This window comes from Coenobita brevimanus, chromosome 79 (assembly GCF_032717465.1).
Source record: "Coenobita brevimanus isolate Jiangsu-jjx chromosome 79, ASM3271746v2, whole genome shotgun sequence".
Classification (NCBI taxonomy): Eukaryota; Metazoa; Arthropoda; class Malacostraca; order Decapoda; family Coenobitidae; genus Coenobita; species Coenobita brevimanus.
Window position 1 is genome coordinate 5,030,000 of NC_137032.1, and position 22,333 is coordinate 5,052,332.

The following is a 22,333-nucleotide window of genomic DNA, read 5'->3' on the forward strand; positions in this document are numbered from 1 at the left end:
ATATTATCAATTTCCTTATATCTCAAAACTTGCAAGTGACTAATTACAATGCCCGTAACCCCTTATTATCAGGGACTTATTCCTCACTATAGTCAAGCTACTCTTAGATGCTTTTCTTCTGCTCAGGAGAGAATATAAGAATTGAGAAGCTGAATATAGTCTTCATTAACCCCTTCCATACAAATGATCAATCCTAGGTTTGTAAAAAATCGAATGGACGTACCAAGGAAAAACGAAATGCATATCACCTGGTAGCTGCGAAAATAACATCTGGGAAAAACATTCTCAAGAGTTAATATTGTCTCTAACCACGTCGCAACGAGATATACCCACTGAGCCGAGACTACAATAAAACACCGTCCAATTTACAATATTTACAGTCTGGCCTTTGGTTCTTTCTTCTTTGCATTAAAATATTCATTTTTAGGTACGAACAGGCTGGGCTAAAGGAGAATAATGCCTAAAGACCTCAAGGTTGGCCTGGGAACCGAACCCGGAGCCTCTCAGAAGCGAGCCAAGTGCGTTTCCGATTACACCACGGACGCCACCCCCGTGCTGAAGTGGATGCGTCCTCTGTGGGTGAGTCTCTCGCCCATAATATTCAAATTGAGTGCGCCTGGGTGTATGCCAAGCCCCTAGTTCTTGATGGTCATTTATAGAACACCTGTAATTACCTCCGCCACCGAAGTCGGAGGAGATTATGTTGTCATTCCTGTTTGTCTGTCTGTATGTTTGTCCGTCCACAATATATGTCAAAAAGTTATAGATGGATTATAGTGAAATTTTGTGGATGTGTGGGTCACAGGTTAAGGAAGAGTTTATTAAATTTTGATGGTGAACGGAGTTAGAGTCCCTGTCCAAGATTCTTTTTTTCTACTCTCAGAAAGTCACTCATGGCTTTCAGTAAATTTTGTGGATCTGTGGGTGATGGGCTAAGGATGAGTTTGTGAAATTTTGGTTGTGATCTGAGTTGTCTGGTATAGGAGCTGGGGGAGGTATGCGCTGTGTGTGTGTGTGCTTGATCTTGTTAAATGTCACTGGCCTGCATCCCACATTACACTGCGCAGTCGACAACGATGCAGAAAGATCAGACATCTATCGTTTATTACATGGTTCAGAATTTATCGTCAAAAACTGGTGGTTCTCGGTGTTAATAATAGGGTTCTGTCTCCCATGATGACCTAAACGATTTTTACTTAGTGAACTAAATGATTGCTCAGGCTACAAAGTTGAAAGTATCGACATGGATCACTTTCATAAAACTAAGAAAGACTGCGTTAAAAAAAGAATAATATTGCATGAAAATTGCTTTGATATTACATTTCCTTTTGTTAAATTAAATACATAAAATAAATTGTTACAACTTGGCTTTAGTGATTTTCTCAGTAATTTGTTTATAACTGATTTAACTTCGAAAATCCTGTGGTATATTTGAATTTATTACGAATTATTATTATTATTATTATTATTATTATTATTATTGTGCGCTCCAATCGGACTGAACCGGTACAGCATTATATCCAAAGGGTGGTTGGGGTTTATTGCTCATGCTTGGCTCACGTCATGCTACTCAGGGATGAGTGAGGCTGGTCATTCTCATCTTAAATGCCAGGATCAACTTGCCTAGCCCCGGTATCCTACACTCCTCATGGGCAACACAGGATTAGATGATGGCAATGATGAAGCTGCTGCTGCTGATGATGATGATGATTTTTATTACTGTTATGATGATGATGATGATTATTATTATTATTGTTATTATTATTATTATTATTATTATCATTATTATCAGATTATTATATTAAGGGAGAAAAATCATGCTGTGGAGACCTTTTTTTTTTCCTGTCACTATAAATGGTGCCATGAACAAAATCGTCTGAAGGCAAGATTATATATATATATATATATATATATATATATATATATATATATATATATATATATATATATATATATATATATATATATATATATATATATATATATGCCAGTGGGGTGAAGTGGTTCAAATGATGCAACGAAATTTAAATGCCTGTGGGGTGGAGTCAGTAATTCAGGGGCTTGAATAGTGAGTGGATGAGAGTGTGGCCCATTTAATTCGATATATTTTTGACTAGTTTTCTCGTTTTTTTTTTTTTTTTTTTTTTTGCTTGCGGTCTGGATCCTACCTCACCCTATCCATTGGTGACAAGAGAGGTCTGCTTGATGATGATCTAGAATTAGATGATGATGATGATGGTGGTGGTGGTGGTGGTGGTAATATGATGATGATGGTGATGATGATGATGATGATGATGATGGTGGTGGTGGTGGTGGTTAAGATGAAGATGATGATGATCATGATGATGAAGTATAACTATTTGGCACAAACAAAGGAAAATACATTAAGAAAACTATGATATTGTTTTGATGGAATGAAAAAGACAAATGGTAAATAATTCACATTTTTAAACATAGTTGTATTAAAACAGTTTAGTTGAAGCTAGATTAACTGAGATACATTATTAGCTTTCTTTGTTTATTTATTTATTTGCATTCTGATGTAAACACACTAGACTAAGTTCGTCTGCTTGGTGGTCCTGGTTCGAGTACTGTGGAATTTCTTTCGTGTGCCTGTGGGTGGGCTCGTATGAATTCCTTGCAGTTGAAAGTCTTCTCAACACCAAGAAGAACCAAGAGTACTGTGGGAAGTGTGAGAACGCATTAAAGATTATCAGTACAGGTGGAGGAAATTTGCTTCAGTGGTTACTGTGGCATCACTGGCAAAGGATGCACTAAGGTAACTCCACATTTTGACGAGAAATGATGTGGTCACTGATAAGATGTGTAGGCAGGTAAGGTCACCGTGCCTGGCTGGGGGCAGTGCATCGCACCGTTTCTACCGGTGCATCTGAAGAGGAGGAAGACAGGGATGTTTGGGAAGATGCATATCAGCGAGAAGTACCCTCAGACAATGGAGGAGCTTGGAGCCTTATTAGGAGAGGTCAACACCCCTCCCAATTCTCGCATCGTAAATTTTTAAGTGGCAGTGGTGAGTGTCCCTAATGCTGGCAAGAATACTTTCATCAACACACTGCTTAACTGGAGGGTGGTGAGTGTGTTATCCAAGGTACACACAACCCGGATGAATGATAGGGCGGGGCTCAACGATGGCAACACGCAGGTGGTCTTCCTCGATACTCCCGGCCTCGTCGCACCTGAGATCATTAAACACGGGTTGAAACGGAATCTGCTAAAGGAGCCCAAGTTGTCCCTGCAAGAGTCTGACATGGTGGCCAGTATATATGACGCCTCAAACCACTTCACACGCAGCTACCTCCACCCCAGAGTGATTCGTCTCCTTACGATCTATCCATTCATACCCAGCATCCTCCTGCTTAATAAAGATGACAAGACGAAGTCTACGCAAATCTTGTTAGACATAACACGAAATTTAACTGAAGGCATGGTTGGAGGAAAGAAATCTCACAAACTAAAAAAATTGAAAAGTTAAGTAAAGAATCACTACCTAGAAAAGCACTATTGTTGGACCAGAAAATGGAACGAAACAATATGTTTGTAAATATTCATCATAGTTTGGCGGAGAATGCTGGCTGTGAAGACAGAATTGGAGAAATGGAGAACTGGGAAACTGACATTAGAAAAAGTGCCACCGATAACATGACAGGAGAGGGTGACACTGGGTTGAGTGATGTTGTTAACGAAATGAGAGATGCTGGAGTGAGTGGGGACAGCACATGTAATATCAGTACAAGGGACTGTGTTGCCAACAAGGGTGCATTGTTGGAGAGACAAACACCATTAATGGAGCAGAAATTGCAGGGTAGCTTGGCAAATCGAAAGTCGTGGTCGGGATTCCGTGATGTGTTCATGATTTCAGCCTTGGGTGGCTTGGGGGTGGATGATGTTCGAGATTTTCTCCTGTCCTCAGCTTGCCCTGGACCCTGGATCTTCAACCGAAAGGTAGTTACAGATCAGAACCCTCAGCAGTTTGCCCTGATAACAGTACGAGAGAAGTTCCTGGATGTTTTCGCAAAAGAGATGCCTTACACCCTTTACTATTCCATTGAGTACTGGGACCTCTCACCGTCAAAGGTGGTGAACTTGGTGGTGCCTGTGGGGTGCAGGAAGCGAGGATTGCAGCGGCTGGTGATAGGGGATGGTTCTGTGGGGTGAGTGGCCAGGGAGGCAGAGCAGGAGCTACGTAACACCTTCAGAATAAAAGTTAGGCTCCGCATCAATGTTGGGTACCCCATGCTCAAGACGACCAAGGCCTATTAGTAATAAGCCAGAAAGTACTCACATTACCCACATTAAGAGGCACGGGTTTCTTCCAAAATACTGTAAGTCCCTTTTGTGTCACCTGTTATATACAGTATATATAATCCTTTTTGTTACTGGGTCCACCGTGAATTGCGGAACTAAATGATGGTATAGCCATGAATTTCACTGGATGTACTGCTGATTAGTTCTGCTACTTTTTTTTTTGCTTAAAATTTTCTCTCTCCCCCTACCTGACCCAAGTTGTGAGGTGGGAAAAAGAGGCAGGGCGTTGATGATGATTACCCAATAAAGTTGATATGCCATTTTCTTCCAACTGGCACGAACAGTTGCTTGGAAGAGTTGTGATATCTTGGAACACAACCCTTACTTAACGTAAGGACTGCTTATATCAACATTTGGTACTGTAAATTGGTGGAAATGAAATTAGTTTTAAAGGTAGCAATAGAGTTCCAGTAAATTATTATTCTGTAATTTAGTGTACTGTGAACCTAACAACAAAACAGCATGTCAAAAAAGGTGAAATATCAAGACTTGTATTTTATTTATTTTTTTTTTTTATTTTTTTTTTTTTTTTAGGATTATGTGGTAGATGGGGGCGCCCATCTTCCAGTCACTCAATGTACATTAGGGTTGCCTTATGGTCTCTACACTGAGTGACTTTCCAAATGGTTTCCTGTACCCAGGAAACCATATACAACGGTGGGTGGTAACCATATAACCGGGGTTTTTGGGCGGGTTAAGTGTCCCTCAGATTCCCCAATCTAAAATCAAGTGTTTATGAGAGCCTCGGAGGGTTCAATGCCTGCCCAGGACCCAAGCCATATGGGCAGATTCGCATGGTCATGTGGAATGTGAGAGTTGTGAATGAGGGGACCAAGAGGGTGGAAGTTGTGAATGTGTTCAAGAGTGTGAGATATGGCAATGTGTGAAACAAAGATAAAAGGGTGTAAAGTGGAGGAGTGGGAGAGTGTGAAATGTGTAAGATCGGGCATGAATGGGCGAGGAAGATGCAAGGAAGGAGTTGCTCTGCTGATGAGTGAGGTGTGCCCCAGTGGAATGAGAGATTACAAATGTGTCAGCTCGAGATGAATGTATGTCAAGTTCAAGTTTGAGAAGGTGAAAGTGGCTGTAATTGTAGCGTATGCACCGTGTGATGACAGGAGAGAGAGAGAGAGAGAGAGAGAGAGAGAGAGAGAGAGAGAGAGAGAGAGAGAGAGAGAGAGAGAGAGAGAGAGAGAGAGAGAGAGAGAGAGAGAGGTTTTGCAATGAGCTGGATGGAGCAGTGAGAGAAATACCCAGGAGCTATAAAGTGATCGCAATGGGCGATGTGAATGGAAGAGTAGGCACTGGTCCGGAGGATGACATAATGAGTTGTAATGGAGTACCAGAAGAAAATGATAATGGGAAGCGACTGAAGGATATGTGTTAGGAAAGAAGGTTGTGCATTTGTAACTCGTCTTTCAAACAAAGATGCACATAAATATGCATGATATAGAGGGAACGGGGATCGTGTTGAAAGGAGCCTGATTGATTACGTGCTCGTGGAGAGGTCTATGCTGGGAATGGTTGCTGATACGAGGGCCGTGAGAGGACGATGTGGAGATCTGTCAGATCATATGATTGTGGTATGCTAGAGGAAAGAGAGGAGCAGTCAGACAGACAGACTGAAAGTTGAGAAGCTGAGGATCAAAGAAATGGCAGATGGATCCAGGACCAAAATAGGGGAGGAGTTAGAATCAGTGAATTTGAATGAAATGGATCTGGACAGCCTGTGGAATGCATATAGGGATTCCTTAGTTAGGAATGTTAAAACGATGTGTGGTGTGGCAAGAGAAACAACAAAGAAGAAGGTACGGCATGGTGGGATGAAGAAGTTAAGAGAACAGTGGGGGAAAAGAAGATGAAGAGGCTGGAGTGGTTCCAGGACAGGGGTTCAACTGAATATACTGAGAGCAAGAAGCACGTAAAGAGACTAGTGAATAGAAAAAAGGAGGAGGTAAATGATGATCTAGGAAGAAAAAGGAATGCAAATTACTCTGAAAATAAGAAGTTATTCTGGAAAGAGGTGCGGAAATGTAGAGGTGACAGCGGAAAGAAATGTGAATGTGTGAAAGATGCAGGTGGTAGATTATTAACCCATGGAGATGAAGTAAGGACCAGATGAAAAGAATCTTTTGAAAGCCTGATGAATGGGAATAGAGGGAGCAGGGCCTCTGTAAACATGATTGGTTTTAAGGGTGTGCAGATAAGGAATGCAGTGCCAGGAAACGTGACACTTGCACAGGTAAAGAATGCTGTGAAGCGGCTGAAATATGGGAAAGCAGCTGGAGTTAATGAGGTGTATGCAGAGATGATTAAGTCTAATGGAGAGAGCGGAATGAAATGCTTGTTGGAGATATGTATGAAGGTATGGATGAGTGAAACTGTGCCAGCAAAGTGGAAAAAGGCTGTGATTGTACCCATGTACAAAAATAAAGGTGAGCGAAGTGAATGCAAGAATTATCGTGGCATTAGTTTACTCAGTGTGGTAGGGAAGGTATATGGAAGAATTATTATTGAGAAAGTAAGAGAGATATCAGAAGTCCTAGTGAGTGATGAACAGGGTGGTTTTAAGAGTGGCAGAGGATGTGTGGATCAAATATTTGCAGTAAAACAGACAGTGGAGAAGGCTTGTGAGAAAGACCATAAAGTGTTTATGGCATTCATGGATCTGGAAAAAGCATACGAGAAAGTAGACAGAGGAGGAATGTGGAAAGTTTTACGCATGTACGATGCAGATGGTGAGCTGCTAGGTGCCGTCAAGAGTTTTTATGATGGTAGTGAAGCATGTGTGAGGGTAAATGGGCGTCTAAGTGAATGGTTCACGATCGGTGTGGGCGTGCAACAGGGTTGTGTGATGTCCCCATGGTTGTTCAATATATATATGGATGGGGTGATGAAAGAAATAAAAATACGAGAAATAGAGAGACGGATGGCGTTGGTAATGAATGGTGATGGATGGAATATCTCAAATTTGTTGTATGCTGATGATGCAGTGCTGCTTGCAAATACCGGACAAGAACTTGGTAGACTAATCTAGTGAAGAGCTTTGCTGATATCTGTGAGCGTCGTGCCTTGAAAGTAAATGTAGAAAAGAGTGAAGTGATGGTTACTGAGAGTGAAGGTGACCCCCAGTGTGATGCAACAGTGGATGGAGAGAGACTGGAACATGTGAGAGAGTTCAAATACCTGGGTACAGTGACAGGAAAGAGAGGAAAATGTGCAAAAGAAGTGGAAAATAGAGTGATACAAGGAAAGAATGTAGCTGGTGCAACGAATGCCTTGATATGAAACAGAGGCTTGAGTGTAGCAGCTGCACGAGGCTTACATGAAGGAGTGTTAGTGCCAACTTTAACATATGAGTGTGACTCTATGATGCGGCATGAAAATGAAAATTCAGGATTGAAAGTAGTGGAGATGGGACTGCTGAGGAATGTATGTGGAGTAAAGAGACTGGTAGGATACGAAATAATGTGATTCGTGAAAGATGTGGAGTGGGGAAGTCTGTGGACACCAGAATCGAAGAGAGTGTACCGAGATAGTATGGTCATGTGGAAGAATGGATAACAATAGAGTGGTGAAAAGAGTATATCTGAGCGAATATGAAGGAGGTAGGAGGCGAGGTAGGCCAAAGATGGAGGGATATGGTGGATGAGTGTGTGAGGAAGAGGTATGGAAGTCGGTGAAGCTAGGGAACTGACAAGAGATTGAGCTGGCTGGATGAATATTGTGAGAAGTGCATGATCAGGGATTTGGCACCGCTTTTTAACGTGACAGCGATGGGATTGACTACTGGATACGTTTATGTGAAGCTTCTGAATGTAGTGAATGTTTTTGGCGTATCACATAGAGCCAGGATTCCGGGGGCTTGAATGATGAGTGAATGGAAGCGTGGCCCATTGGACTGGGTAAAGTTGGGCTGTCTGGACGTTGCTGCTCCTCACCCTGCCCTAGGATGGGAAAGGAGGCCCAGATGATGATGATGATGATGCATTTTGAAAGTTGAGATGCTGCAAATTTTTGTGTTGCTGTTTTGATTTCTCTTTTTTGGCTTCTGACTCCTACATCACAATATACTTTAAGTGGGAATTAGGGCTAGGATGGTGGTGATGATGATGATGATAATGAAACAGTTTATGCCTCTGAGTCTGTACAAACATGTAAATTGTAAACAGGGATTGATGATGATGATGATGATAATGAAACAGTTCATGCCTCTGAGTCTATACTAACATGTAAACTGCAAAAGGGAATGATGATGGTGATGATGATGATGATGATAGTAAACAGGGAATGATGATGATGATGATGGTGATGATAATAGTCAACAGGGAACGACGATGATGATGACTGTAAACATGGAATGATGATGATGATGATGATGATGACTGTAAACAAAAAATGATGATGATGATGATGATGACTGTAAGCAAGGAATGATGATGATGATGATGATGACTGTAAGCAAGGAATGATGATGATGATGATGATGATGATGATGATGATGATGATGATGATGATGATGATGATGACGATGATGATGATGATGATGAAACAGTTGATGCCTCCAAGTCCATATTAATGTGTAAATTGTAAACAGGGAATGGACAACCCCGCCTTCGACTCGACGGAGCTGAAAGACGGACTGGGGAATGGTTTGGGAGAAATTCAGCAACAGAGCCACAAGCCTGACAACGATGCAGCTCAGCCACCCAGTATCCCCGCTATGGTTAGTGTTTTTTTTTTTTCTCTCTCTCTCTCTCTCTCACACACACACACACACACACACACACACACACACACACACACACACACACACACACACACACACACACACACACACACACACACACACACACACACACACACACACACACACACACACACACACACACACACACACACACACACTGCACAACTCCTAAACCCCTTCTCTGTAAGGTAAGAATGAGTCTCCTTGGTTACAAAAAATCCGTTTGCTTTCACCTCACAGAACCAAGGCCATTCCCGTAACTTTAATCCTGTACTTAGTCTTGGTTACGTAAAATTCAGTAAGTCTTTTATGAGCTAGGAATGAGTCTTCTGGGGTCCATAGCTGTTTTACTGCCTTGGGGCAGATTATCGTCCTTTTGCGGCTTCTTTCACACAGCAGATTGGCAGAGAATGACAACGCCTCGGGTCCGCATCCTTTCCATAGCGCTCCTGTGACTAGCATTATACTCTAGCGTTAATCTATTGGTACAACTCAGTATTGTATATGGAATAACAGTTTTAAGCCAGGTTAGAGTAAAAGGAGTATTGTCACATCGATTCTCCAGTCTGACCAAACACAGCCACCAACCAAGGCAGAGGGGCTTGGGATTAGAGTGCACGCGTTAAACAAGATGCCGTTTGCTGAGAGAGAGAGAGAGAGAGAGAGAGAGAGAGAGAAAGCAGTAGCCCCAAAAGCTGGCAATTCCTGGTTTCGAGTATTTCCAAGGTTGTAATTTTTTCTGTAAGCAAATTAATTACACCCGAATTAGTATATGGCGTAATTGGCCTTTGGTTCCTTCTTTCTTGCATTTAAAAAAATGCAGGAAAGTGAACGTCCGGAGCGGGAGCAGTGGGCCAACAAACGCGAATTCCTGCTGTCCTGTATATCGATGGCCGTCGGGGTGGGTAACGTGTGGCGATTTCCCTTCGTGGCGTTGGAGAATGGTGGTGGGGCCTTCCTCATCCCGTACCTCCTCGTCCTCATCTTCATCGGGAAACCAATGTATTACCTCGAGTTCTGCATGGGCCAGTTTCCCTCCTTCGGCTCCGTTAAAGTGTGGGAACTATCACCTGCATTTAGAGGTGAGGAACTGCTCTATCTCTCTAACTATAGCTAAAATGTGGGAATTAGTACCTGCATTTAGAGGTGAGGTACTGCTCTGTCTGTCTAACTATAGCTAAAGTGTGGGAATTAGCACCTATCTGTCTAACTATAGTTAAAGTGTGGGAACTATCACCTGCGTTTAAAGACCAGCAAATGCTCCTTCTCTCTAACTATAGCTAGACACTTAATCCTACAGGGGGTGGCCACAATTTGCCTCCATATCAACCTGTGCTTCGCCTTCAGGCTGCCTTGCCTCCAGTTCACATACTACCCTCATTCAGATACCTCTCCACCCTGCCTCGCGGCCTCTTCATTGGTCTCCCTTTCTCCCTTTCCCCGTACACCTAACTCATATACACTCTCCTGGTCAGTCTCTCAGTCTCCATTCTCTCCAGATGTCCAAATAATTTCTCGGGATTTCTAACACGTAAATGAGTTACCTGTTCTTGTCGGTATTAAGTATACTGGCTTTGTTCGATTCCCTTTATAAAAGAAAAAGAATATTTATGTGGAGAGGATGGAGAGCGAGAAACTAAAGAGAAGAATGTATGTGAGTGAGATGGAGGAAGTGGGAGGGGGAGGCCAAGGATGAGATGGTGGGATGGAGTGGCGAAGTATATGAGAGAGCGAGGTGTGAGCTGGAAGCAGGACAGTGAAATGGCCGGGGACCGGGTGACATGGAGGCGATTCGTTTGTGGCCACCCCTTACGGGATTAAGGTGTCTGGCAATAGACAGACAGATAGAAAAACAAACGCATTATGGCTTAGGAATTCCCATCAACGAACATCGAATTGATTGCCTAATTATGCGGTAATAAGCCTATATTCTCAGCATTTCCATTTATGAACATAATTCCAGGCATAAATACAGCCATCACTCCTACTCCTTTCTTTCGCAGGTGTTGGGCTCGGTCAGGTGTTCTGCACCTGGGCTGTATCAACGTTTTATGTGATGCTGATGGCCCTATGCGTCTTCTACTTCTTCGCCTCCTTCAGCAGTGCGTTGCCCTGGTCAGTGTGTGGCGAATGGGCTGGTCCGGCTTGTGTCGATGCAGCCAATAACGCTTCCAGCACTGCCAACACTACTTTCGACACAGGCAACACCACTTTCCATGTTACCAACAGCACATCAAGCAAGACCTCTGCAGCAGAAGAATACTTCATGTAAGATGATCGGTTCTGTAAGTTAGTGTACAGTAAATTGCAAGAGAGAGAGAGAGAGAGAGAGAGCAAAATCTTCTCTGCAATGGCTGTACTTCTACGACATCTTGAATGGCTACAAACCGCAGGATCGAGAGTAAAAATCTATTTGAAGGAATGGTTGCATAATATGTAGATATCGTGGGCACAGGAAATGGACGGGGTGTTACATAAGATCCTAAACTACACTACACCCAGAAAAATTTAGCATTTTTTATATCTCATACAGGAATACTGCTGATAGTGCAAACCCACCTTAATATTTCCGTATTATCCTGTCTGCCTGGTTTCGATAGGCCGGTTTCTAGCCATATATCTGTATCGGCAAAGTAGTATGTACAGTTACTGTCAGGAATATCGCTCCACTTTAGGACGAACAATTATGGAACGCTTACACATTATCCTGAAAAATTTGCTGTGTTCCTAAGAAAGCATCACGGGGTTTCAAAAGTTACTGTTCGCTTTCCCGTTATTTATCGTACTGAAGTGGGTCGATATCAGTGTCCGTAATAGTACCTGTACAGCTATAGGCCTCAGGGAGAGGCTTGACCCAAGAATATCGAACTTCAAGGATTTAAAATTATGGCCATTTATGTTAATTGCTGCATTGTGATTAAGAGCTGCACTGTAGTCAGCTTACAAGAATTTCTACCAACTTTCGCATAGCAACTACCTGTGCATATTACACCATTCTGTTTTCTTGTAAGTTATATCTATCTTCTAATATCAACACAGCCTGCATAAATGACACACAAGAGAGTGCTGACGTGCAATATCCAGAAAGACTAACCAGGAAGAGGCGTTAGTGAGCCACCTAAAATGAGGAGACTAGAGACCCAGGTTTTCACACTATTGTAGAAATGAGGCGTTCCACTTAGCTTATGATGGGTCCAAGAATGGCTGGGGCTGAATGTGCTGTTTTCCTAGCCAGTGGTTTCTATAGTGCAGGCAAAAGGTCTCTCTTTTCCCCGTGCCTCAGTCTCTGTGTGCCAACAGGAATGAAGTTCTCCACATAGACTACAACGGGTTCAAGAATGGCCTGGGGATGCCTGACTGGCGGCTGGTGTTGTGTCTGCTGTTCTGCTGGATAACGGTTTTCGTGGTGCAGGCCAAAGGTGTGAGGAGCTCCGGCAAGGTAGCCTACTTCACGGCACTGTTTCCGTACTTAGTGCTATTTATCATGTTGATACGCGGTGTCACTCTGCCCGGCGCTGGGGTGGGAGTCCTCTACTTCATCACACCACGGTGGGAGAAGCTGCTGGACCCAGGAGTAAGTGCAATGATTCTTACAAACACCACACTCCTTACACTTGCTGCCGCCTACCCTGCCACGGGTATGGTGGCTTCACTGACACCTGCAATGGCCAGGAGCAGTGTCCAAAACATCCCCTCAGACGGCATAAATATGGACCAAACTTTGAATGCCAGATGCTGAAGCCCCAATGGTTGCAGCGTGTGCAAAAGATTGTTTAAACATGTCAGGGTTCAGAGTTTTGCTGTACATTCATAAATACATGCAAACTCAACGTCAAAAATAGCAGTATATAAAGCCTCAGGTAACTTGTTGAGTGCTACCTTTTGACTGACATCATTGCAGATTTTCGTTTCCTTCCAAAAATTTGAATTCCTGCGTCATTATGGCACAGTTTTCTATAAAGACCTTGTGGATACGCTTGTCCCCGGAAAAGAGAAAGAACACTACTCATGATGTTATCTACATGTCATATATGTTGAATAAAAAGGATTGAAACTGTGGATGGAGCCACTAATCTTCATGCAGATATGATGATGTAGTAACTCCAAAACCCATCACATTTTGGGCAAGCTAGCATCTATAGTTTCATTTTTCATCTAAAAGTGTCTCCAAAGAGCCTGAACGAGCAATGTTTTGGATTCTCTCTACCCTTTGTGTATGAATGGTAATGGGTTACACTGATTAGTATAAGTTGTACATGTCAATTAAGATTACTTCTATACATATTTATATTAATAAGTATATTACAAGCGATGCTGGAGAGGGACGCCCTCACTTGGTGACATCGATATGACCGGGTGGCTCCGCTGCCTGGGCATACAAACATCCCTCTGTCCCCTCCCTGTCATGCAAAAGGAGGATGGTGGACTGCTGGACAAGGGTAATTTCAACTTGGTGGATTCAGATTCAAATGAGGCTGCAGTTGCAACTGCTACTACTATCACTATGCTACAAGCACTACAAGTATTTTGCGACTTTAATTCAGGTTCCTGATGGGAAAACAAAAACTATGAGCCAAAGGTGAACAAAATTAGGCGTGAAATAAAAATACATACATCTTTGATCACATCAGAGGGCTCTAAGAGTTCTACGACAGTGGGAATGATGGTGGATAATGATGTTTTTCAAGGCAGCCATGTTCAACAAAATCACGGCTTGGTAGGACTGTGACCTCTACTTCTTTCCCAAATCACTCTTTATTAATTCTGGTACAGATATTTAATTACTCATTATATCCTTATCCTTTTGAATATGGAAAATTAATTATACATTTCTCATGATAGATTCTAGTTCATATATGTCATTAATGTTTGCGTAAAGAAGTCACTCTTCCATTTTTTTATTGTTATTATTATTATTTTAAGCACCGGTTTTGCAAATGAGAGGAGCCGGATTCAATTCCTGGGCTGGTGGAATTGCTGGACACTTTCCTATGCTCCCATGTCCCTGTTAACCTAGTGCAAGTATGCGCTAAGATATAAATCGTCTGAGTAGGTCACATTCTGGAGAAAGAAACTAAAGATTCCCGACACATACAAGCGTAAGACATCAGCTACCCCACATGCATCATATCCCTTCCCTACACATCCCTTCCTAACTCGATCTAAACCATCGTGGGAAGGTTTCCGAGCTACACTCCTCCAAAATGAAGAGTTCCAGGCTTGTAGTGGACATTTAAGGACTGCACGTGCTTTTTGTTTCTTCTTCTTTCGTCGGTGGGCAAGTTGGTCCAAACTAGAATATGACTCATGAGCGTGTCATATATGCAAATGAGACAATGACACTGATGACTCGCCTTCTCTGGTACAGAATATGTTGTGTCTGTTGCCACTGTCCTCTAAAATGTAATAGTCGTCTGAAGTAAATTAATTCGACTAGAATGCGTTAAACGGTGCAGGAAATGCGAGCAGTTTGTTTAAGCTAGGTAAACTTGACTGGAGATGTTTTGCCCTCGTCCCACCTCTTTCACTAACTGCTTTTTCCCTTTTCTTCACCTGGTCTTATAAAAGACAGAGAAAACTTGGACCTTTTATAACCACTGGATGATTCCCAGAGGCTGGTGCATTTTTGTTCCTGCTTCTTGATGTTATCTACAGGAAAATGCAAATGTAAGACAATGTATGGGATAAGTCTCTTTCATAGGGCACAGAAATCTTCTCAGTAAGTCTGATTTACACAATAAATGTCAAAGCTTATCTAATCATGCAGAATGCAAATGAATGTACCATACATGCTCAAATGGAACATGCAGTGAACTAAATAGTTTGGTGTGTCAACCTTGCCCGTGATGTGCTGCAACACTATCCTTTAAAGCCGGTTATGTAAGTTAACCATCCATTATTCCGTGCACTGTGTTGCAGGTGTGGTATGCTGCGGTGGAGCAAGCCTTCTTCAGCCTGTCCATTGGATTTGGGAACATTATAATGCTGGCATCATACAACCGCTTCCACAACAATGTGTACCTTGATGCCACCCTCATCACTGCTATCGACAGTCTCACCTGCCTCCTGGCTGGCTTCATCACCTTTGCCATCCTAGGCCATCTAGCGAATCTGCTGGGGGTTGGGGTGGAGGATGTGGTGCAGGGCGGTGGCACGGCACTTGCTTTTATCAGCTACCCAGATGTCCTGGGAAGGTTCCAGGTTGCACCACAGGTACTGTTATGATCAAAAGCTTACCAACAGTTCCCTGCCTGTGTTTTGTTTATGACAGATGTACCCTCTTCCACTCACCATACGTAAAGAGACGAGAGGTATGGATGGCAAGAAGGGGAGGCTGGATCAAAAATTATTGGTAACTGTAACTAACAGTCCATGTCAGGTCCACTGTAGGACCAGACCCTCCCTCACGCTGGCCAAGTATGAATGGCAGAGTGTCTGTTATGGAAAGTGTTGCAGGTGAAGCTCAGTGTCGTAATGGCTAAGTTGTTTTGGTACAGTCTGTATGTCATTGGTAGAAATGGTACTGCAAATACTTGAAGCATATAAAAGGCCATGCTGTACTACCAACATCCAATTTAACTGTCTGCCATGCTACTGGGTTATGAATTCTTGACTCCAGGTACTGTACATGCACTGCAAGAATAGAACTCTAACTCTCGAGTTACTGTAGCTCCCAGAAACTAATGGTATCTTGCTGAACTCTGTATCAGTAATAATTGAGTTTATAATTTGCTTAACTTGTGTGACCTCACCAAAAGTGAAAGACATGAAAATGTAATAAGATTCTCTTAAATTATTCTACAAGGATCAAATGCAACTGGGATCCCTCCTCATTAGTTCAGAGACCGTGAGGTATAAAAGATCTCATAATCTAATGAGACCTATCTAAACTATTCAGTAATATCCAAAAGAGTTGAAATCTCACTTCACAAGATCTGAACTTCAGAATAATTAAGCTGCTGGTCGAACGCTTATTTATAAATTTACATCCCATAGGTGGCAAAAGTTTTTCCATTACTAAAATTGTCCCAAACAGCCTGAAAATAATGACCTTAACTGACAAATGCCAGGATCGATAGAGAGTACCCATCTGGGTTTTGCAGCACAGCGTAAATATACTTGTGCATCTGTGGGACGGCAAGATGGTAGGTGTCCTCAAGCTGCCTAGGAGTGTCCGCTGGCCCCATGTCCCACATGCTGCATCAGCCCTTGCCATAGGAAGTTGTGTCACACATTCCCCCACCTGTAACTGCTAACTTTAGCCCTGAAAGTGTTAATGTCTAAATATATTCAATTGTCCTATTTTTTTCGTGTTTAGGTAATTATTACCAGTATTTTTAAACAATACTTGTGGTGAACTATGGCTGCAGTTTATGGTCCATGAATATGCACTTTTCGCAACTTTACCTGGAAATGTTAAAAGTGCCCAAACATCCATGAAAACGTCTACAGTATACAAGGTAAGAAACTGTACGCTCTTATTATGTGTGATGAATCTGACCATTTCAGAAAAGGAAAAATGCAGTCTGCCACATGACATGATGAAAACCAGCCCTGGCTCCTGAGATCATGTCTAAGCATGATCTCAGGAGCCACCTGGCTATTTAATTCTCAGCAGCGAGTCCCAGAACCCGCCTGTTGTTACTTTGGTGATCAATTTTCTGTTATCTCAAGAGCTTATGACCTCCAATGTGGTCTTGCATTACAAAATAAAAGAACAAGGAATTTCTGATGAAAATATATAGCGCACAATGATATCACTCTCACGCCTTTACCCTTTTCATTCTAACGTACCGTACCCTAAAACTACCATCCATCCATCTTGAACGCCATTTGTAACAACATATTAACTAGCAGAGCATACTAGTAATGAAGAACGGCTGCATAAAGGTTGTGATGCAGTAGCAAGGTCTTTCTCTACCATTAAATTACGTAAAATGAGCTTAAAAAAGGGACGAAAATCTATACCAAATTAAAGTAAAATGAGTACAGTCGTGTTGGTGGCATATTATTTGCCATTAATTAGCGGCATTCTCTTTCTAAACCATGTAATACTGTTTCCACTGACCTCAAACCTATAATATGTATGCCAACAGACCCTCCAAAACACACACACACACACACACACACACACACACACACACACACACACACACACACACACACACACACACACACACACACACACACATACACACACACACAATATTTGGTGAGGTTAGAGAGAGCCTATAGTCCCTGTGAGATAAGAAAATGGGAGAGGGAATTGTTCATTACCCTGAAACACACAGACTTTGATGGTGCGATGGCGTTTTTTTTCGTCCTGACCAGCAACGACTTGAATTATGTCTAGCAATAATTTAATGTTTACTACTACTACTACTACTACTACTACTATTATTATCATTATTATCATTATTTACAGTTCTTTTCAGTGATGTTCTTCCTGATGATGTTTACACTGGGCCTGGGTAGCGCTGTGCCGTACATTGGCGTCATCATCACGGCGATCTGCGACCAGTTCCCCAGTACATCGAAGTGGTGGGTGACGCTGGGTGTGTGCGTCATCAGCTGTACAGTTGGCCTTGTGTACACCACTCCACAGGGACAGTACATCCTCACACTTGTAAATTACTATGCCGGTGTAAGTAACTGCTTCAATCCATTCTCTGTTTACTCTGAGCTGGCCTAAAATTGCCATGTCTCTGTCTTGAATGCTCAGTTGTATTATTAGATTAACACTAGAATATAATGCCAGTCACGAAGTAGAGCCATAAAATGAATGCAGAACCTCCCCTTTATTTCATTCTGCCACTCAGCTATATGACATAAAGTGCAAAAGGACGGAAAACTGGGCCAAGCTAGAGCAAAAAAAGTATAGTAACTTTTTTTTTTTTTTTTTTTTTGGTCCTCTTGGTCAGTATTTTTTCCCAGTCATCAATTACTATGCTGTTCTGTCTTTCATCGCCACATTCTGTGATGTCTGTGTTAGTTCCGCAAGGTTATAGATCCTTCACGCTAACTTGGCTCAGATTTCTGTCCTTTCTTACCCTGTTTCACGTAGGTCAGTGGCAGAAAAAGATAATACTATGGCTCCACCTCCTTTCATATCACTTCTTCGTTACAAGCATCGTATTCTAGTGTTAAATTCTTTCCTCCTCGTAATGACACAGATCTAAGGACGCACATATAAGGATTTTGGCCTTCTCATGGCGAGGGAAATTTCATTATTACATACTGGCTAATGACAAGCGATTTAATTGAGCAGCGAGTAAGTCATATGGGCCTGTGTGTTAAAGCTTGTACCATACATCCTCTCATGGTCGGGACAACTCTTATTATTCTACTGTATATCAATTAACCCCAAACTACTCTACTCATCTGAGACTGCATCATAGGAGCCTGGTAAAATTAAGATGAATAATAGATGGCTAAGATCAACTGGGTTCAGATACACAATGAAAAACTCAAGGCCCATTACACTAGACCCTTTCACATATTGCCTTCCTGAACCTATTTCCCTATCAACAAAAAACAGTGCCATGTCCCTTCATTCCACTAAGTCCCAATCCCACAGCCTCTTCCTCAGCAACCAAGCATGCGCCACTCCAATCATGCGATGACTTAGAGATTAGTGCTGTCTTCCATCCGTACCCCACTGCACTCGCCCCTCCACAATATTAAGTCCTGTCCTTCCATTGCCCCATCCCCATTGCCACCAAACTCCCCCACCAACTCACTGTTTACTGAATCACATCTGAACACTCACCCAATAGACGGTGCTGGAGAGGGACGCCTTCATGTGGTGACACCCATATAACTGAGCTGCTCCACTGCCCGGTTAAACAAACGCCCCTCAACTCCCTCCCTGTCCCACGAAAGGAGGCGGACGAGCTGCAAAAGAAGTCAACAGTTTCCAGTCCACTAGGTTCACATTCAAATAAGCCTGGCGTTGCACCTACTACTATTACTACTACTACTACTACTACTGCTACTGCTACTGCTACTACTACTACTACTACCAACCAACAATGGACAGCTTCATCTCACGTTCTCCCTACAAGCGCAGTTGTGAGCGATAAATGCTGCCCACTCATCACCCCTACCCATGACCGGGGGAACGTCGTGGTCAAAGAATCACACTAAATAAAGACCTGTTGTTGATGTTCTAAATCTTTTATAAACTGTGCAATGGTGTAGACTGTGCAATGGTGTCATCACGAGCTGTTCCTTGTGCAGTAGTAACAGCTGCAACCCCAGGCAAACATATATATATATATATATATATATATATATATATATATATATATATATATATATATATATATATATATATAGATAGATAGATAGATAGATAGATAGATGATAGATAGATAGATAGATAGGTAGGTAGGTAGACAGATAATGGATTAGAGTTTGCCCGCAAAAATGTGTGGGACTAAAATCCTTCAATCACAAAATGTTTGCAAATACCATTATCGTTGTTTCCTTACCGTTACTGAACCCAGAATAACCAATTTTGACCAGTAAGTCGAAAAAATTATTTACGCATACTTTCACGTGTCACGATCTCCGACTATTTCTTGCCGTCGCGTCGCTCGCGATCGCCAAAATATTTGTTTAATATTTTTCTGACACTCCTTGGACTTACCCCGACTTAATACAAAGAGAATTATGTTGATATCTATTTCCGTTCTCGTGAAAGAAACGAAGAAACGCAAGGCACAGACACAGCCTATTATACATATATATATATATATATATATATATATATATATATATATATATATATATAAAACTGAAGCAAATGACCCTTCCTTTGGAGAGTCTATCCGCCCTTACTGCTACAAACTATAAACTTGCTGTGTGAAAATAAGCTATCAGTAAATTGTGTAACCTCTCGAAGTGTTACTTGAACCTTCAAAAATAATGCAATTTATATACTTCATCATTGATCATCTATCAGTAATGTGGCGTGTATTGTGCAGCGTGTGTTACAATGAAGCATTTATCAGTAATTAGTAATATGGTGCGTGTGTGTGTGTGTGTGTGTGTGTGTGTTACAACACCTATCACCAATAAGTAATGCAGTGTGCCTTATACAGGGTGTGTCCATTATCCTGCTGATGGTGCTGGAGTTGGTGGGAGTGGTATGGGTGTACGGGCTGAGACGTTTTATTCTGGACATCCAGTTCATGTTAAGTCGTGAGACCGGCCTATACTGGAAAGTGTGCTGGGGAATATTCAACCCAATATTCCTTATCGTGGTGTTCATTTACAGCCGCGTCATCGCCTCTCCACTCACCTACGGCAGCTACGTCTTCGATAATGTTGCCACTGGTAAGCAGACAGAATAGTAGGTTTGTGTTCATTTGAGGGAACTGGGCCACTTATACAACTCGAATGCTAAGCCGTGACTGCATGGAATTCGATGAACCTTAGTTATAAGGTAAGAATGACTTTCCTGTGTTACTAGGCGAATCCACCTTCCACTCAGACTACATATAACCATCAAAAGCCAGAAAGGGTTAGGGATCTTTCTCAGGTTATACACGCTACAGTAAGCAGGAAGTTCAAGTCACGCCCGAAACTGCTGTCTTCACAATTATACACAATTTCAGTACATGGATATATTCTTAGTACAATTCTCTCACTTAAACAGTTTATCGCAAAGTGAAATCACGACACATAAGGTGTATTTTCTATCACTGATATTCAAATTTCTCACAGATCTTGGGCAAACAGTGAACCTACCAATGGGCGACGATGATAACGATGACGATGTTACGGTTATAATGAAACTAGACACACCACGGACCTAAGAACAAATTAGTTATTAAAGCACGTCTAAAACAGTCCTAAATTTTCCAATGCATGAACTGCCAGGTTATTCCTCACAGGCCCATTCTCCATCAACAGCGTCACTCAGTCATACTCTTCAAATCATATAATGGGTGTAATTTTTGTCTTCAGCCAGTCGGTGTTTGGATGACGATGACCCCCACGACTCTACAGTACTGTCCGTCTCCCCTTCATCTTCCACCATTGGCAGACCTAGATTAGGCAGCAGCAGGAACCAGCACTTAACCAGGCAGGAACTCACCTAGCTGCAGCCTTCCCAAGTATTTTCCAGTATCTCCATTTGACATTAATACTGCTTTGATGAAGCAGTGCCGGGTCTGCCACGAGAACACAGTGGGACTAAGTGGTCCTGTGGTCTGCAAGAGGTCAAACAAAGCCAAGAATCAGCAGACCTATAAATGTCAACATTTCTCCTGTAGGTGACTCACAGTTGCATCAACCCCTTGATATAGTCGGACAGCAGAGCGCTGAACTACCGCAACCAGTCTAACAACTTTGATCCACCAGGTCATTTACATTCTGAATGACTACCTCCCAGCGGGTTGCTGCAGTTAACCTGACTGCTGTAATCCGCTAAATCACAAAGCATCTAAAGGATTAATCTCAAACCGTCAGCAGCTGGACCCACAGTGATTATGTATGAAGAGTTTCGATACGAAAGTTTCTCTGGGATCGGATTGTTTTTTCTTTTATACGTGCATATGAAACGTCAGTAATATAGGTGATCGGGGTAATGCCAGACAATTATATTATGATAAGAATTAGTCACACGAGCCTGAGTGTTATAACCCTGTATATTTCAGGTGTGGGTATTGGACTGACGGTGGTTGCGGCGCTGATGGTGCCTGTGATGTTCGTGGTGGAGCTTCACAAGATCTACACCACCACCTCACCCAAGCTTAAACACGCCCTTCTCGACGTATTCAAGCCCACGGACCAGTGGGGACCCAAGGACACCACGCTAAGACGGGAATACTACCAGTTCCTCTTATCAAAGAAGGAGGGACTTCGGAATAGTCAGTGATATATTTTTTATTGCAGAAAGTTAAGAACCCAACAATGATAAGAAAACTGAACAAAGAGAAAGTCAAATTCAAGATTCAATCACTTGGAGATGTCTGGGCACGCTGCATTTAACAAACTGGAGATTATAGGCACTGGGAAAGACAGACTATGGAAGAACGTTCCAGGGTTCACCAGTTACACACATGAGATACTGAGAATACTGGTTAACTCTTGCATTAGTAAGCTGGACAGAAACGGGGTGAGAGTGTGTAGTTTGATGCTGCAAGCACGCCGTAGTGGAAGACTAATGCAAACACGGAGTTTGGAACTGTAAGTGACCAGAAGAGAGGGAGATGCAACATTGCAACGACGACAGAGAGAGGGAGGCTG

The 22,333-nt window shown here is 42.3% G+C and overlaps 1 protein-coding gene and 1 pseudogene across 1 annotated transcript; both read left to right on the forward strand.

The window, feature by feature from the left end:
* The first annotated feature begins 456 nt into the window (after window positions 1–456).
* Window positions 457–9,598, forward strand: LOC145408979 (GTPase Era, mitochondrial-like; annotated as a pseudogene).
* A 295-nt stretch (window positions 9,599–9,893) lies between these two features.
* On the forward strand, window positions 9,894–21,962 carry LOC145408980 (sodium-dependent nutrient amino acid transporter 1-like). Its single transcript, XM_080279554.1, has 7 exons — window positions 9,894–10,158; window positions 11,080–11,344; window positions 12,377–12,650; window positions 14,996–15,289; window positions 17,502–17,720; window positions 20,182–20,416; window positions 21,742–21,962. The coding sequence occupies exons 1-7, from the start codon at window positions 9,894–9,896 to the stop codon at window positions 21,960–21,962; spliced, it is 1,773 nt and encodes a 590-aa protein (XP_080135680.1).
* Window positions 21,963–22,333: the final 371 nt, after the last annotated feature.

Excerpts from the sequence above, each read along its gene's own strand:
- LOC145408980 (XM_080279554.1), top strand. The coding sequence starts at position 9,894 with ATGCAGGAAAGTGAACGTCCGGAGCGGGAGCAGTGGGCCAACAAACGC. Across the intron at positions 11,345-12,376 it reads GCAGCAGAAGAATACTTCAT|GAATGAAGTTCTCCACATAG; the intron begins GTAAGATGATCG and ends GTGTGCCAACAG. Across the intron at positions 12,651-14,995 it reads AGAAGCTGCTGGACCCAGGA|GTGTGGTATGCTGCGGTGGA; the intron begins GTAAGTGCAATG and ends ACTGTGTTGCAG.